This window comes from Barbus barbus (genome assembly GCF_936440315.1).
Source record: "Barbus barbus genome assembly, chromosome: 37".
Lineage (NCBI taxonomy): Eukaryota > Metazoa > Chordata > Actinopteri > Cypriniformes > Cyprinidae > Barbus > Barbus barbus.
This window is the reverse complement of record NC_136715.1, coordinates 12,170,350-12,188,198: the sequence shown is the minus strand read 5'-3', so window position 1 is coordinate 12,188,198 and position 17,849 is coordinate 12,170,350. Positions and strand designations below refer to the sequence as shown.

General features: G+C 39.0%; 1 protein-coding gene across 1 annotated transcript; it reads right to left on the bottom strand.

Annotated features, from left to right (window-relative positions):
- Nucleotides 1-6,762: 6,762 nt before the first annotated feature.
- Nucleotides 6,763-17,369, bottom strand: LOC306857285 (PR domain zinc finger protein 2-like). The gene is made up of 4 exons (XM_079397151.1): nt 17,264-17,369; nt 15,107-15,220; nt 9,565-14,171; nt 6,763-9,458 (listed from the first exon to the last, which is right to left on the bottom strand). Exons 2-4 carry the CDS (start codon nt 15,123-15,125, stop codon nt 9,432-9,434), a joined length of 4,653 nt encoding a protein of 1,550 aa, XP_079253277.1. The 5' UTR covers nt 15,126-15,220; nt 17,264-17,369; the 3' UTR covers nt 6,763-9,431.
- Nucleotides 17,370-17,849: the final 480 nt, after the last annotated feature.

The following is a 17,849-nucleotide window of genomic DNA, read 5'->3' as shown; positions in this document are numbered from 1 at the left end:
GTAACATTCTGTTGTGAGCAACATATGCACGATATTAAAGCGTGAGTCTGTGAGCATCTAATGTCCCATGAAAATATGCCTGAAAACATATGGGAGAAGTAGTCATAGATTATTATGCAAGCAATGTAGCAGTGTGTTGTTTTGGTGTTTGTCGTCACATTGCAACCAACAACTTGCAAGTGGCAGAAACTACTGACGTTCAAATATGTCAAATACGACAACTAGCTTTCTATATGAAGTGAATCTACTGTATTTAATACAATAGATAAGAAACAGATAAATAGTGTTATCTGCAAATAAATAATAAATACCTGATGAGAAAAAAATATATATTTAAAACATATTATTAAAATATTGTTATTAAACACATTTAGGTTGGCTTCAGTGTCACTGTTACATTGATTGTGCCCTGTCTGCACAAATATAGCACTTTAGGACAGGATCATGGCTTCCTCCCTCGAGATGGCTTCCCATGGCTTCCTCCCTCCACTTATTGGTGGAGGTGACAGAAGAAAAGATGTCCCAACTTCTAGACATTTCTGCTGATGCTATTCTTTTGCCACTGCTATATTATTTCCTCTACATCGGGCCAATGATGCAGAAAGGTGACTTATTCGTGGGCTCGGTGCAAACAGACTTGGCAAAAGCAAACCTGATTACTGTGCTTCCAGGTAAACAAAGATGCACGCAGAGAAAGTATAAGAGATAAACCTACAGTATAGAGATAAACCTTAGCAGTATGGGATTTCACAGCCAAGGTTTTGCTAATTCCATTGGACAATACACCAACACAATATCTCTTTGGTTCAGAATAGGACCGGACACTTGACTCTATATCTGTAAAGAGGCTTGGCATAATATCACACTTAGCAAAAAAAAATGCATTTTGCTCAACTAGAATCAACCAAGGCCTCCAACATTTGAACTGTTTAAACAACTTTTGAATGAAACATTACGATTAGAACAATACACGTACAATTTAAGAAACAAGGGCAATGCTTTTTGAAGAATATGGATGCCTCTCATAGACCTCTGACATTTTGGCCACCTTAGATATACTTAAAATGTATGACCATATTAAAAACTACAGCTTGACATCAATGTGATTTTTTTTTATTATTATTATTATGTTTAATTTGAATTTATGTTTTGTTTTTCTCTCTTCTGTGCATCTGTACTGTATTTTCCATCAGTTTATTATATTTAAATACTGCTGCTCTTATTATTTTATTATTTTACTATACTTGTTACTGAATGTTTCTATTGTTATTTTTGTTTTATGACTCTCTCATGTATATTAAAAAATAAACAAAGAAAAAAAAAAGAAAAAAAAAAAAAGACCAATCATTTCACTAGGCAAGATCATTGTTCCTCAGATTGTGGGATCGTTCCTCAAAAAACTTTGTGACTGAAAATGACATGGGGGTGAGTAAATTATCAGGAAATTTTTATTCTGGAGGTGAACTAATCCTTTAATAGCTAGTTTTATAATTTATCAAGCAATTGTAATTTGTATTCTACAAATTTTGTCTAAAATACTTAAATTCTGGAGACGTAATTAAAGAATAATGCATAGTCATCCAGTAATTTTTTCTCATAAATGGACAAGAAATACTGATCTGAGTTGAAATTGTTTTATTATATGAGAAAAAAAGAGAGCGCAGAGTGATGCATCATGAAACTAACACATAGGAAATTGCTACTAAATACACAAATTATCGGTCATTACACAAAAATGTTTGACTGCAGATTGTTCCAACTGACCAATAAGAATCAAGCATGTTAAATATATATGTGTGAGGTCATACTTGGTATGCAATGTCAAGGCTTATTTCCAGAGTAAGAACTTCTCAATCAAACATGCAGTGGGGAAAAGAGGTCATCACATCCTGAGACTTCGTGTAACTCTGTCTGGCCCTGCAGGTCCCTATTAGAATCACTGGCACTACATATTGTACCATCGCTAACATCTGCAGACACACACAAATGAGCCCACACTTGCAGCCCCATCCAGCCATGTCCGTTACGTCAGCCAAAACAGTCTGTGTGCCGGCAGGTGAGTGCATCAACTTGGATCTCAGCAATGCTCATGAATACCCATTTAAACACCAACACAGAACATAAAAGTATCGGCGCCCCATACCAATGACCTACACCGTGGATCATTTTACGTCGCTTGAAGATGATCTTTCAAAACACTTATGAAGCAAAAACAGGGCACTTTGATCAATGTTAAAAGAGAAAATTGATTGAGGCAAAAGTGCACTGAAAAGCTCCACATCCTCCTGTTGGAAGACTTTCATGCAAATTAGAAAAGAAAAAATGAAAGCTGTTTCAAATCAGTTAAATGTTTATTAGGCAGAAAAGGCAGAAACTTCAGAAAATTCCACGTCCAGTGTGTCCAACACATCAGAATGTTTTGAAACTACAAAATCTCATCATTATGGATGATCCAGAATGTGAGACAGTCAAAGCAAAGAGCTACAGAGAAGTGGCTGATGGCAATACATACAGTATTTCGGCACCGCCAAGGCTCAGATATTGCAGAGGAGTCTCATCTTCAGGCAGTTCAGAAACAAATTCAGTAAAGAGGCTTTCAGCGCTCCGAAGCCACACGCAGAATACCAATCATGGCAATGTCACACACTCTGCAGACACTAATACATCCCTGCATAGCAAACAGCTAATGAGTTCGCAGAAATAAAGCAAACAAAGGGCATTATTTATAAAAGTTTTCTTCTATTTCAGGAGAGCAAACAGAGGGAGAGACACTTTTTACCAAGCAAACCCAACAGCCCTAAACCATCCTGTTTCACTGCTGCTGTTCTCCACAATGATCTCAAAACACCCATACATAAAATCTACCACTCCGATAATGCTAATTTTATCACACTTTGCAAAATTATAAGTAAAAAATGAATTTTAAATGAGACTCTAGTGGTTTAAAGAGCAATGATCACATGCAGAGGAAGGTAATTTAAGGACATTTCCATTAAAAAAAAACAGTGCACTGAAATCATGAAGTTTAAACCCAATGGCATCGGCTACACCTATTGAACTTTTTTTTTTCAGCCCATATCATATGGAATATGAAATATGAAAAAAGTCATTTTTGCATAACTGATATTTTGCATCACAAACATTTTAGGTTGTATTTTAGCAATACTGTGAGTTACTTTGGAAAGAAAGCATTAATCAAAAAGATAAAAGCAAATATATATATCTATCTAATATATATATATATATATATATATACCTGTATATATAAGCTCAGAACGGACCATCTTCACTGTCTGATATTCTCCAGGGCTGCTGTTATAGATGCATGCTTTTTCAAACTCTGTCCCAGAAGAACTGGGTTATCACGTGATTTTCAACGGTGATTCAACAGCATGGCTTATCTCTGCTAATTGGCATGTTAATGCGTAGAGACATGGAATTAAGCATCAAATTAAAATCTGTTTGGATTGTCATTACCGCTAGTATCTCGGTCATTTACAAACTGCTATTTAAGTAATTGCATCCTGCTGCAAGTCTCTTTAATTCAATTGCTCCACCAACATCTAAACTGTAACTTTGACGTGAGAGTAAAATCTGCTATAATGCAATATAAAATACTGATATAGACCTAAGATGTCTGTAAAAATAATGTAGAAGTGCATTTCATCATAAAGCAATCATCACCTAACAGAATACTGAATGTAATTTTAAAACAGTACAATAATTCCTAAGCACTGATGAATTATTACAAATAAAAAAGTAATATAAATATAGGGAACACTACTTTATAAATAAAATACATTACAATATGTGAACATTATTTGAAATGTTCATATTTTCATGCAGTCTGTTTATATTCTGGCACATAAATAACACCTTACAGTGTATGTATATTAAATCTCAGATTTTAAAGAGTTTATTCAAATAAATTAAAGACTTTAAATATTATGTATATTAAATCTATATACTAATTTTGAATATGTTATATGAGTCTCAGTCCAAGTTACGAGTTGTTAATTTGTCCCTAGTTTCCATCTGTGGTCGTTCTAAATTAAGACGAGGATTGGAAATATTTTGGTACACTTTTACAAGCCAATACCTCACGAAAAAGTCATTAAATGCAGAAGTACAACCTGTGAGACAGAAATTATGAAGCAGCACCTATTTATAGCACTGGAAGTTTTTTAGCTTTTTTTGTAAGACAAAATTCATAATTCATCAATGCTTAGGAGTAAAATATTTATGAAGCTGTCAAGGATTTCAGAATTGCACTGGAGAGGTTCACTCTACCTTAGTTGCTCAACATAACTTTCATGTTCCTCTTTTAGCCCCAGCTCTCATGACTGACTTATTAAGATCACTACATCCATAAGCAAGATGAGACACACACACCCGCAGACACATTTCTTGACTGTGTGCAGCTCATTAGCGGGCTGAAAGCAGTGGGGAAGAAAAGCTGGTTTTCTCTCTGCATGCTGGGTGCCTAAATCAAGAGATCAGGATTTGCAGTGGACCGGCAGAGCTTTCACAGACCATAAGCAAGCACTCAGCTGAGACTTGATATTTACCATCCCAAGGCCTACAAATTGACATAACCTTGCAAAGCATGTGTTTTTCAGACCCGACGTGACAAATCTCAGGTACTTACTAGCTTGCATCAGCTGTCCTTGGCGGCCGAACACCTGGGAAAAGGTGGTGGGAGTACAGGTGAGAGTGTTCTCCATGGTCGGGATGTCCCACTAGGCTTGACGGGCAAGTCTCTGAATGACACACCACGCAGAAATGTCGTCCGTCCCCTTTGAAAACAGCAGCTGGAGCAACGTTGCAGCTGTGTAAGAATAGCACAGAGGTTTCTGCTCAGGATGGAGAGAAATAGCCTCACTCACATGCAAGATAATGAGGGAGTGTGTCTGTGTGTGCGTCAAGGAGAATGAGCGAGAGTGTGTGCAGAGAGCAAGCTTGAAAGAGAGAGAATCAGAGCAATGATGTCTTGCCTTTTCCTGCTGCTTTATGATCATGAGTTGAGGTTGTGCCTCGCTGGCAGGTTTCTCCAGCCTGAGCGTGGCGGTCTGAAGCTCCTGGTCCAGCGTACTCTGTCCTGCTGACTGAGTGAGAAGCCTTCGGTTCCCCCAGGCTCAGGGTGGACTGGCGTTTGTTGTGCTCTGATCGGGTACGTGTGCCCTCTTCTCTCCTCCCTCTGCCTCGGCTCTACCCCTCCCTTTCATTGCCTTCTCTCTCCCTTCAACTCGACGATCCGTTTCATAAGCGCTGCTGCAGGAAAAATATTTTTTTTGCAACTCTTGCAGCACTGCTTTTTAATTCCTCCCCCTGTGGAGGAGAGAGGTGAGGTTGAAAAGGAAAGTTCGTTTTGGGTATCTCACCCAACGGTGGCAAAATCAGTTGGAGCATACAATGAGAAATATTAATAAGGAGGATCTTAATTGGGATGTATTGACCTACAGTGACCCCCAAAATGTATTTGAACACTTAAAAATTTATGAATATCTGCATTGTTTAACAAAATATATAATACATCCAGTAAAATGACCTTGAGACTGCGAGTTTAAATCAATAAATGGGGAATTTTTTTATGTTAGGTTAGAGAAAAAGTATAGCATTATTTAATGCAGATGCAACTGTTTGGTATTTGATGCAACAACATTGTAATTTCTAGGTGTCTTCATGGTAACGCTTAAAAATGATAACCACATTTTCCAATAACTTTCCAAATAGTCAAGCAATCCATCTAAATTTGGTTCTTTAGCATATACATACATAAACACACCCTTAGTTTTAACGTGATGTAGTTATATGTACTTACTATAACAGTAATGATAAGCAACTAACCTTAAACAAGCTTAACTCTAGTGCTTAGTAATTATCTGTGTAATTACATTGTAACATTACCTCAAAATAGTTACCTTCAGTTTCCTTTGTGACAAATTATTCATCCAAAATAGCGGTTAAAAACCCCATCTAGCTGCATTTCAGGATAAAGAAATTATTGCAACAAAGACCTGTTTCATTCTTCTACAAACTTTGTCAGGAATGGAAGGCTTGTGTCAGGTCAGTGAGATGTTGAATCCGCTCTCTGCCAAAAGAACATGGAAGATCTGCAAGTGCAGTCATATTCTGCTGTTTTAAAAGAAAACATGGTCAACCTGGTAACATCCAGACAGGTGACTGGTTTACACAAGGACAGCCTGCAGTGCCATGGCGGTGAAAGAGAAGGTAATTCTATATTCTTTTTCTTCCTTTTATATCAGCAAAACTCTGAAATTTAGAGTTGTGACATGAGGCACAGTGAGTTTCACAGCTTTGAACTGACAGACAAGGCAGATGCCAAGTGGCTGGAGCGCGCTGGAATTAATTCCCTGTCTAACTGAAGGTTCACTCAAATCAAATTCTTTTTCAACGTGAACTGAGGAGACATGCAGATAGTAAGCTGTCAGCTGGGAAGGGTAGAGCTGTTCTTCCTATGCACTCCCCTGCCAGAAGAGATCTCTCTCTTTCTCTGCCGTGGAGTGATTGTGCTCTCTCCTTCTCACTGTTCTTCTGCTGCCTTCAGCGAGGCAGAAAGGTATTTGATAATGCACAGACACAAACATCCTCAGCCTACCTAGTTACATAAGCTAACAATATTTAATGGTCTCTGAACAGAGAGATGAAGTAACACTTTTGCAGCAATACAGAAAGCAATAAAACCAGTAACAGGTCTGAGGTTAAAACTGAACAAAAAAATCAAGACCACTTATATAATTAACACAAGTTCCTGGTCTTGATGCAGACCATTTATTGGTGCATAAGAAAAAAAAGTTAAATTAAAAACAAAATCTTGCTTTTTCTCTTCTTTTGCAAACAAATGACAAAATTTAGACACTTTTTTTTTTTTTAACAAACTTGCACTGCTGTTTTCTTAATCTACCCAATTCCCAATTTTTAAAAATAATGACCAAAGGATTGCAAATGACAAACCTTTTGGAATATTTTATACCAGATGTGAAATGTTAATAAAAGATGGTTCTTGTAAAATTATTAAGCAGAAGAAATCACATTTCTTGTGAGCAACATCCATATGCATATCTTATCTTCACTTCCTAATCTTAATGTACTGCATCGACCAACTCGGAAGCTGCATGGGGCTGCATTTTTATGACTAGGGCTATGCCACCTTGCACAGCAATCAGGATTAAGTGTGACTATATTTCATCCTGTCAAGCAGAGCACAGCATCATCTACCTCTTCTCTCCCATGCACAGCACGGAGGAACCATAAACCACAGCACTGGCCTATAGAAGAACCATAAAATACAGTACCAAGGCATGGGGAAACATAAACAAGATGTGCTTTCCCTGCACATAAATATCTATCCGGTATAACGGAACAAACTTGCATTCAATATTCAATTCTTCATTTGAAAATTGACAAGCTAGACAGTTGGACGAGTACTTACAGCTATACGAGTATTCAGTCAGGGTTATCTAGCCTAGAGAAGAACTCTCTTTCACTCTAATGGCTTTTTTGATGGTCAAATACAAGATTCTGACAGCCACAATAAAACCAAATGCGTCTGGAGACATCAAGATCTCAATAGAATGGGTTCAATTTTACAAGCCAGATGATTCAGGAAAAAAAAAAAAAAAACATTCCTATAATGGACCTGGACAAAAAACTTAAATGCACTATTAGAAATAGGTACACAAAAGCCTGGATTAGTCATGAAGCAATGGAGACAACGAATAATGATGCAAGCCTAAATATTGACTACACTATGACTGGTACTGTATCTCTAGATGCTGTACTTTCTACTGTTAAACTAAAAGCTAAAATCAAATATACACTGAAAAAAAAAATTTAATATGTCAATTAGAACAATGCATTTTACATTTGTGAACGTTATTATTCATAATCACAAAACAGTCAACATTTCATTCCCAAAAAATATATCAATGCAGGACAGCAAAGACATACTGCAAGATGAAAGTTGTAAAGAAAAAGAAATATCGTTTCAAGTTCCTTGCTTAAAAAACATTTCAAGCATTCAGATCGCTGTCCTCATTGTCCAGGTTGTAAAGTAGAAATGACACGGCAAAGACAGGTTTAGGAGTGAGAGGGATTATGAAACACATCAGTTCAAAGCTTGCCAGGATGTAGACCACAAAGGATTTGAAGTCCAGTTGATGTTCTGTTAAAGCAGAGGCCTTATCCATTTTATAAAAATGAGAAACGATAAAAACAAAACATTTGTGTAATGCTTGGTGACCAAAGAAACTGAGTGCTTGTGGTGGCATCACAGCTATAACGGCTAATTGTACTAATAATGCAACAATATTAACGAAGTCTTAATAAACTGGAAGCAAATTTCTGAGGTTACTTCTGGCTGACATACATGCTTATAATATACCACTAAAAATTAATGCTTTCAAGCAGGTGTCATCACATATTGTAAAATCACCTAAAACTTTGAGATATCCATAAAAGGCAAATTAGCCTAAATAAAGTGCTTTTCTTCAGAAACAAGTAACCTGATTGACCAGATCACTAATTACATAATTTGGATTGTAATAATGGCACTTACAACTATTAATTCGTTTCCAAGCAAGTGCAGAAGAAAGTTTGTCACTCCCAGTTGTAGTTTTAGTGTAATTTTAATGGCCAGCAGCCCTGCTGTAGATTCTGTAGATTGCAAAAGGTAGAGAGGAGAAAAAAATAAAATAAAAGGAATAAAAAATGGCTTACGATTTTGGCTGGTTTAGTTGAAGGTCAAATACCTTTTACATACAGCAAACTATTTTCTCCTGCTCACTCTGACTGTATCAAACAGCTCAATTCATTTACTATGTCAAAATAAACAAAAACATCAACAACAAAGTAAAAACAAAAAAGCCTCTCAGATGATAAACATTCCCTGTGAAGGATTACATTTACTTAAATATACATATATATATATATATACTCTTCAAATAATTTTTCTCAGTAAAAGAGGAGCAGGTCAAAATGGAGTACAGTCGTGAATAGAGGATCAGTCCAGTCATACTGTATACAGAAGTACATGCATTAGGAGACCACTGGATCTGAAAACCTCACAGATTAAACGGGGTGAATTAGTCTCAGAAAGAGAAACTATTGAATGATTGCCTCTTGCAAAACCTAAACAAAAACAGAAGATCAACATTTATAAATCAAGTAATATGATGCTTAATAGAGATTTATGCATCATATTCATCAGTACATTTTGGGGGAAGGAGCTTAAAGGCTTATTTATAAAAGTGCGCTGAGAAGATACTTCCAATGAGTAAATGCAAAACAAGAGCAGGGAGATAACTCCTGGTCCCCCTGAACATTCGGGCTGTGATCAGGTTAATCCATTTTAGTTGAAAAGTTCCCCTTCAAGTCACTGACTAAAGCAATCCTTTGGAGACTGCGGTGTTCTACCTGGCTAGCTTCAATGGAGACTCCTGAAATAACCACACAAGAGAAAAAAAATTTAAATAAATCAAACACTCCCAAACTCTAACATATATACAATACTATGTTAATGCTAACAGTGAAACTCTACATTACCTCAGACTGTCCTGGTTCATGGTTTGAGAGGTCTTCAGACTTCACTTCCAAAGGAGCTGAAGCACTAGTCATCTGTACACTGCGTGTCACTGGACCACCTTTTCTCTCCCGTGTCCTTGTCAAAAAACGTTCTTCCTTCTTAGACTGTGTCATTTTCACAACAGACTCCTTTTTGACAACAATCTCCTTCTTGACAACAACCTCCTTAGATCGCTGCATTTTAGACTGTGGTAGTGCCGAAGAGTCATCAGTAAGTGCAGGAGTTACAGAAGTCAGTGGCTCGTTGCTCTTTTTACCTTTCTTAGTTTGTGGGGCCATGTTGTCTGCATATGAGGCCAGCCTCTTTGTACGTACCTGAGGTGCTTTACCTTTACTCGCTGGTGGAGCTTCACTCTCAACTGCCTCAGAGCTCCGGGCTCTTGTTTTCCCCAAGGACTTTGCAGTTGGTCCAGAACCTGTTTCTTGTTTGACTTCAGCATCAGTGGCTCGACTTCGGAGACTCCTGTTTTTGTCTTGAGGCATCAGTGCTCCTTTTTTCAACTTCTTGGCAACAGGTCTTTGTGGACAGCTGCAAGCAATGTGCTTACTGAGGCTGGCTGGGTATGTGAACTCTCGGCTACAGTATGGGCATGCATGGACCTTATGAGTCTCCTCTTCCTTTACCCGGGTTGTCGGTTTCTTTATAGAGGCAACTGACTTGTTCTTCTGAGATATGGCTTTCTGGACAAGCTGTTTTTTCTTCTTATTTAGCGATGACAACTTTATTTTGGATGTTATTTCTTGGTTAAAATTGAGCCTTTTCGGTTGACCCATTCTGCGGAAAGCATTCTGCCCAGCAGTAGCTCCTGTGGTGGTAAGAAGACCATTCGGAGACTGTTTCACAACCTGTTTAAGAGGAATGGGATTCTTCTTAGGGGTGTAGCGTCTCTTATCACTAGCATTAGCACAAACTAATATGTGCTTATGTAGCTCAGGCATGTTGTCAAAGCTGTTTCCACATTTGGTACACCGGATCGCAGTGCTAAATGTTTGGGGGATGTTGTGTGTGGTGAAATTAGTGGCGGAGGCAACCGAGCCATCAGGTGTTCGGTTGTGGTACGGGAAAGGTGGAGGCTTATAGCTGGGGTAGTGTTGATTAATGCCAAGCCGTACATCTGGACCTTTCGGTTTACCAGCCTCAGATGCCATAATCTTTATTGTAGTGTATAGTTCTTCTGTAGGGTCCTCATGGCCATTTTCCTCTTCTTCCACCTTCTTAGTGTCATTGTTGCGCTCCTTGGAAGAATCTTCAGAGGTAGCTCCAGCAATCGAGCCAAGAACAGCATCTTTCTCCACATTTGCGCAAGCAGGATCCGTGTAATTCTGAGGTCTGAGCTTCCCGTTTTCAACAGCAGTGTGAGTGCAACTCTGACTTGGATGTAGGTCACTTTGATGTTGCTGGAGATTGCAGAGGAAGGCAAACTCCTTTGAGCAAATAGAGCAAATATAAATTCTTCCCACCCCATGGAGAGAGGAGCGGTGCTCGAGGAGCGCAGTCGCATTACCAAATAACTGCACGCAAAACTCACACTTAAACGGCCACTCTGATGCATGCTCTATTATATGGCCACTGAGGTCCTTGATGGACCGAAATGGCTCTTTGCAGACGTTACACACAAAACTCTTGACAAAAGTCTCCCGTTCTGGTGTCTCAACCTCATCAGAACTTCTTGGTGGAGTTCCAGGTGAAGTGTTGCCTCCGTTTGTGGTTATATCAACCGGCCCCTCGTTTTTCCCTGTATCCTCTACAACAGATTTATCAACCGCTGAACTCTTCTGGGAAGAATACAATTCATTGAGGAAGATCGGTGAGGAGGGTTCCTTTTTAGGAGTTGATTGTACTGTAGAAAGAGAAAACTTTGATTTGTGTCGGCCTTCTGTTTTAATATTGAGGTCTTGAGGGAGAGTTCCTTCACAGGAATTGCTTTGGCTGGTTTTAGAAGCAGTATCGCACTCTAGGTGAGAAGAACCTGCTTGATCTGCATTTCTTAAAAACTGAGGCTTAGAATCAAGGGTTGAGCCCTCAAGTAGTGTTTCCGACTTTGAAGATGAATCTGCTGTACAATGTTTTTTTGCATCCTGAGGCAGTGGAGAAATCACAGGGCCTAACTGCTCAGCAGTTTGGTCGGATTCATTAACAATGGAATTTAATGCATCATGGCATGATTCTGTTAAAACAGATGAATCCAATACATCCTCTAAACTATCACCTGCCTTGGGGGACATTTTAGGGGACAACACAGGAAAAGGGCCAGGTGATGAAGCATCTGACATCCGAAAATGTGGCGATGATAAAGGTGGAGGTGATGGCATAGTGGGTAAAACTGGAGGAGGGGGTGTAGATGATGCTATACTAGATGAAGACGGAGAGGAAGGATTAATAGTCATAGGGGTCAGAGAGGGAGGAGAGGTTGATTCACAAGGAAGGCACTCTGATCCTGATCCTGATCCGGGACTAGAAGGGCCAACACATGTAGCACTCTCAGAAGACGAAAGAACGTCAGGGCTTCCGAGAGCATTGGTTCCTTCGTCTCCAGGTGAGTTTAGGCCAGCATACTCGTTCATTAAGACTTTCTCTAAAATGCTGGTATTGGGTTTCTTTCTTTTCACATGTGGTGTTTGTGTGGCTGAGCTCGTCTTTACTTCATGGTCAACAGGACTTTTACGGTTCACACTTAAGTCAAGCACAGCCTCTCCAGAGCCTTTGCTTACACTATTGTCTTTTTTACTGAAGGAATTTGAAAGGTCAAGTGGCTGCTGATTGCAAGAATTCCCACCGCTTCTTGAAGGAGACCAGTCTTTTCCTGTCAGGCTTACAGCGTCCCCATGATCTTTGCTGGATAAACTCCAGGAATGCGTCATGCAATGACTTTCGATCTTTGGCACCTTCAGAGAACATGAAACCCCAGTTGCAGAGCTTATGCTGTCATTTCTTTGTGCCGGGCTACTCTGTGAAGTTGTGGGAGGGGAGGCAGTTCTTCTTTTAAACTTTCCTTGGACAGCTGGCAGTGAAGTTACTGAAAGTGGGGTGGTTAATCTATGGCTATCTGTGATTAGACCTATGGCTGGTTTCTGACCGTCTGGGGCCTGTAGTAGTTGTTTGAGTTTCGGAGAGAGATAAACGGATTTCTCCTTCTGAAAAGCTAACGCTTCAGTTGACTGGGAGAAAATGTTTCCTGCCAACAAAGAAGACTGTGAGGAGGGGGAGGACAAGGAGGAAGAGGAGGACACCGTTTCTGTTTCCATTTTCACAGCAGGCAGCAGTGGTGGTGTAGCAGTTCGTCTTTTAGAGGCTGTCTGAGCTACGCATGAAACTTCTTTTGTTGGACAAGTCCTTGTCTCGATTTTAAAAGCGTGACTAATTTGTTTGGGACTTAGAATGAGAGCATCAAGGCCAAACAAAGCGGCGGTGCTAGAATCAACCTCGATGACATCACAGTTGCTCACTGTGCTTGTAGATGGGATCTTTCCATCAATGTAATGGCTGAGATTTTCAGAAATGTTGTTAGAGATATCAACCATACACTCCTCTCTCTCTCCCTCATCCTCGGTCTCCACACTGGGCACATAAATTGGTGGTGGACTGGCACTTGGTGACTCTTCCTGGAGCGAAACAGACTGCCCTTGTTCATGCTGCTGCTGTTGGGAGGAGCCATCCTGCAGGAGCATACCTTTCCGACGAACACCTTTTGGCATTAGATGCCGTTCATGGATTCTGCGCTGGTGCCTGCGCATGTTGGTGTGTGTGCCGAAAGCCTTGTTACAGTACTTGCAAGGATGAAGCTCTTTCGACTCCCCATTCTCATCCAATATAAAAGGTCGGTCAGATTCAGCACCAGGCTCTGTTTTCAAACTGTCAGAGGTTTGCTGATGTGGACCGTTCTGTGTGTTCATAACGACTGAGTGGCTTGGAGAGGATGCACTGCCAGAGGTAGCAGAATCGTTGGGTGCCGTGGGACTGTGGAGGAATGCTGTTCCGCTAAGTGATCCGGGCCTATTTAAAGTTTTACTCCCGTTCTCATGTCTACGTTCATGTCTGCGCCTGCCTACCTGAGAGCCAAAGGGCTTGGCACAGTACCGGCACTTAAACGTATGAGTTTGATGGTTTGAAGTAGTGTGAATGTGAGTGTGGCGCTCTAGGCCCTGTTTGGTGGAGAAATGACGCTCACAATGCAAACAGGGGTACGTTCCTCCTTGAGGGTCCTCTTCGAAATCCCCCTCTGCCTCCAACTCAGGATTTACTAAAGAAGATATACACTCTGTATCACACGGCAGACTCTCAGTGCTTTCGTCTTCAGGGCTGCCCGAACGTAAATGCAGGAGACACTTTTCATTCCCATCAACTGATTCTGCCTCAGAGGGGTGCTGTGGGCTCTGATTTAACTGTGGCTGCTGCAGTTGTATATCAACCTCTGCATTTTCCTCATCCAGTCCTTCTTTCTGGTTTATCTCTGTTGTATGAGACTGGACAGGGTTTTCATTTTCCGCAGAAGATGACTGGGACGACTGGTCTGCATTCTCCTGCTGCAACTCGGAAGGTGAAGAGGGTCTTTCCTCACCATTAAGCCCTGAATTATAAGAAAACTATAATTAAAAAATAAAAATCACTGAATGAAGCTGAAAATCATTAATCTAAAGACATAATTCTGCTACAATAACACTGCAACTAGGACTGGAACTAATCCTTTAAACTGGTAGTGAAATAATTCAAAACAAATTTCATTATTGTCTAGTCAGGTTTGCATGCTGTGCATAAAAGCCTCCACTAATGATGTCTCTTTATAGAAGAAAAAAAAATAATTTCAACAAACAGAACACATCTAAAAAAACTATGGAAATCATGGTGCAGGAAGAGTGCAACCCCTAAGCTGTTTCAAACATGAGAACGCTTTCCATTAAGTGTTTCAAACAAATCCATAAGCACATAGGTTAACGCGGCGTTCCATTTCTGGTGCCTGGACAGATGTGTGCGCTACTTAATGTGCTTAAGACATGTTTTATTCAGCACATAACTTACATGTTATGGTTTTATCCTTATCTATAAATTTTTCTAAATTTAGAAATTCAAATCAAACAAGTCTCTTGTTAAAGCACACCCACACTTTAACAGAGCACAATAATTCTGACTAAAACAACTGTTGGACGTTAACTTAAGGTTTAAAATTCTACATATAATCATCATTTTGGTAATGCTGTTTTAACGAGCAGCAAGTTTAAATTTTTTATTAATAATTGTATTGTAATTATTATATGTTATTTACATTTTAAACCTCTGCAAACTATACATATCATAGCCTTCACACTGTTCTCATAACCTTCAATTTGCAGAGTTTAAACTTGGGGCAGGATGTAGAATAACATGTTTTTCATTCAAACACAGAATAATAAGTGAAATTTGGCTTTTTAAAATCCAATTAAAATAGAAATAAATGACATTAACTGATTATCAAAATAATTGATGGCTGTAGCCCTACTGTTATAGCCAGCGAAGAGCATAACATACCTTCCTCTGAGTCCTGCATCTCTGTGATTGAAGGTTCAACGGCACTTGATTTATTTGGTTCACAGAATCCACTCAAATCAGCCTGTCTGGCTTTTTCGGACAGCTTCCTCCTTGCTTTAGGGAGAAAAAATAAATAAATCTATTTTTAGTTTTAAATAACTTTCAAGACTCACTATAGGCAGCAAAAAGCAATTAGGTTTAGGTTTCCCATCACAGCCATCAACACCTACGATAATTGAATCCAATGATATTTCATAGATGTAGGAATAAATGAATATAAACTGTAAAACACAAAGGAAGAACATCTGTTACATTAGCTAGAATAAAGAGCTCCACCTGCAAGATCCAAAACAAAACAAGTATGCCACAGCCTTCTTTTCTAAACGAGCAGCTCACCACAAAACCAGACTGACTGCATGACACAGGCAAAGAAATGCTTGTTTTTCACATATTTAAAATCTACATCACAATTATTGCATGATAATTGTAGAGAGAATGAATTGTTACTGAATAGCAGCGGACCACAGTAGATTTACGTAAAGGGATAATTTACCCAAAAAAGAAAATTCTGTCATCATCTAAAAACATGTACTCACTCACATGTCATTCCAAACCTGTATGACTTCCTTTCTTCTGTGGAAAACTATAAGATGATATTCAGAAGAAAACTGAATTTCATTAAAATATCTCCTTTTGTGCTCCACAGAAGACAGAAAGTCATACAGGTTGTGACTTGAGGGTGAGAAAACAACAACAGAATGAACTTTCCTTTTAATGGCGTATAAACGTTGGCAAAATACATGTATACACTTTTACACACAAAGCTACAAAGACATTGTCTCAGAAAAGAAAGAATAGAAACACGCTATCAGCTGCTGTCCTTGTGACAAGGTCATCTGGGAGCATCTTATACAAAACCCAATTCATAAAACAGACACATGCAACTAACTTGGTCATCTGACCATACTTGTCAAATAGTCCTTCCCACATATCCATTTTCACAAAATATGATTTATGTGCATATATAGGCTAGTTAGACTGTTTTAACATGTTAATGACATTTAAAAGTTTGCTGTCAAACTGTCTAAAATGATTTTTATTTGATCTTGTAACCTAAAAGTAAAATAATTTAGTTTCATATAATAATTAATTTATAACATCTCGATGCCTCTTGATTTTAGACAGTGTGACAGAAAACTTTACAATGTCATTAACATGTCACATATTTCAAGGACTACTTTTACTAATATATTTTTAAAAGAAAAATTGGACATGAGCTAACTTGAAACTTCATGCATTTAGCTGCACTGTCATTGAGCAGGTTGAAGTCAAATGTCCATTTACTCAATGAAAGGACCAGCAAAAGCTCTTCTCAACAGCATGTTTAGGTCAGCCTTTTCAGTCATTATTACATCAGTCTATAAAAACCATCCAGACCAAATACACTCACTTAAACTCAAATATAGCCAATTTACTTCCCTAAAAAGTTTATTGAATAACGTACAAGCTCATAAGTATCATTCAAATAAACTTGAAACAGTGTTGTGCGACAAATCAATAACAAGTGTGCAATGGACAGGCAGGCAAACAAATCAGACTCTCATGCGTAGAGCTTTTAGAGGATAAATTCTGCGTTTAATTTATGGCTCATTATGGCTCGTTCAAAATGCTTTGCAAGGAGGGTTTGGAAGGTCATCTCTGCCAGACATAGGTTGAGTCTCTAAACCTAGAGAGCTGCCTATCTAGATGGCATGCTTGGGCATCACAGATGCGTTCAAACTTTTTAAATCGAACTCTCAGACGTGTCCGTGATGCTCAAAATGCTCTCTAGGTGAGAAGTTCACTAGATTTTAAGACTCTGAGATCAGGTCTGAGTCTGCAAGGCGGCTAACCGACCCGTTCAACAACATGAGGAAGAGTACGTTACATTTCACCGCACCCTGGCTCTGTTCTGTTGATTAGAACAGAATATCATCCACAATACCCGTTTCTAAATGATCTTCGTATGAAATGGGCGAATAGCCAGTTGGCTAACATGCTAGTTCCTGCTAGCGACTGCGAACACGTCCACATAACACAAACATATGTTTTCGGACCCCAATTAGACATTTCAATATAAAAAACGCCAGGTTTGAGAGTGCGGTGTTTTCATTTTACCTCGCTTTGCTCTAGGTGAACTCTTCTTGTTCAGGTTGCTAGTCCTTTCTTCCTCTAATGCAGCAGCTATCTCAGGATTGTCTTCCCCATTGTACCACACGAGAAGTTCTTCGTCCGGTCCGATTGGCTGACGGGGAGCATAAGGACCAATCAGAGTCGAGCTTTTTAGCATGCCATAGGATGAACTATTATCTAGGCCTTGACGCTCTGTCAGGCATTTAGGAACGGACCCCCATATCAAACTAAGGTGCTGTCTCAGCTCATTGAAGGGAATTAATATTTTATAACATTTTATGTGACGTTAAAGACGGTTTGTTCATCTGTTAACTACCACAAGTCTAGAAAATGATGGGTATAAAAAAATATTTTTTATTTGTACTGGTAAAAGTTTACTGTGCATAAATTTAAGCAGAAGCACAGAGATAATAATACTCATTCTATATTAGTCCCAGTCATTGTTGCATGTAGTTCATTATCTTTGAGGGCATTTATATACTAGTGCAGGGGTTTTCAAACTGGGATCCTGGGGAGGCCGCAAAAGGGTGCTGTGACATTTCGAAAAGTAATAAAAAAATTTTTTTTAATT

What these genes read in the sequence shown, in the direction of transcription:
- LOC306857285 (XM_079397151.1), bottom strand. An exon ending in ATGAACCAGGACAGTCTGAG is followed by an intron (nt 9,459 to 9,564) that starts GTAATGTAGAGT and finishes TGGTTATTTCAG; the next exon opens with GAGTCTCCATTGAAGCTAGC.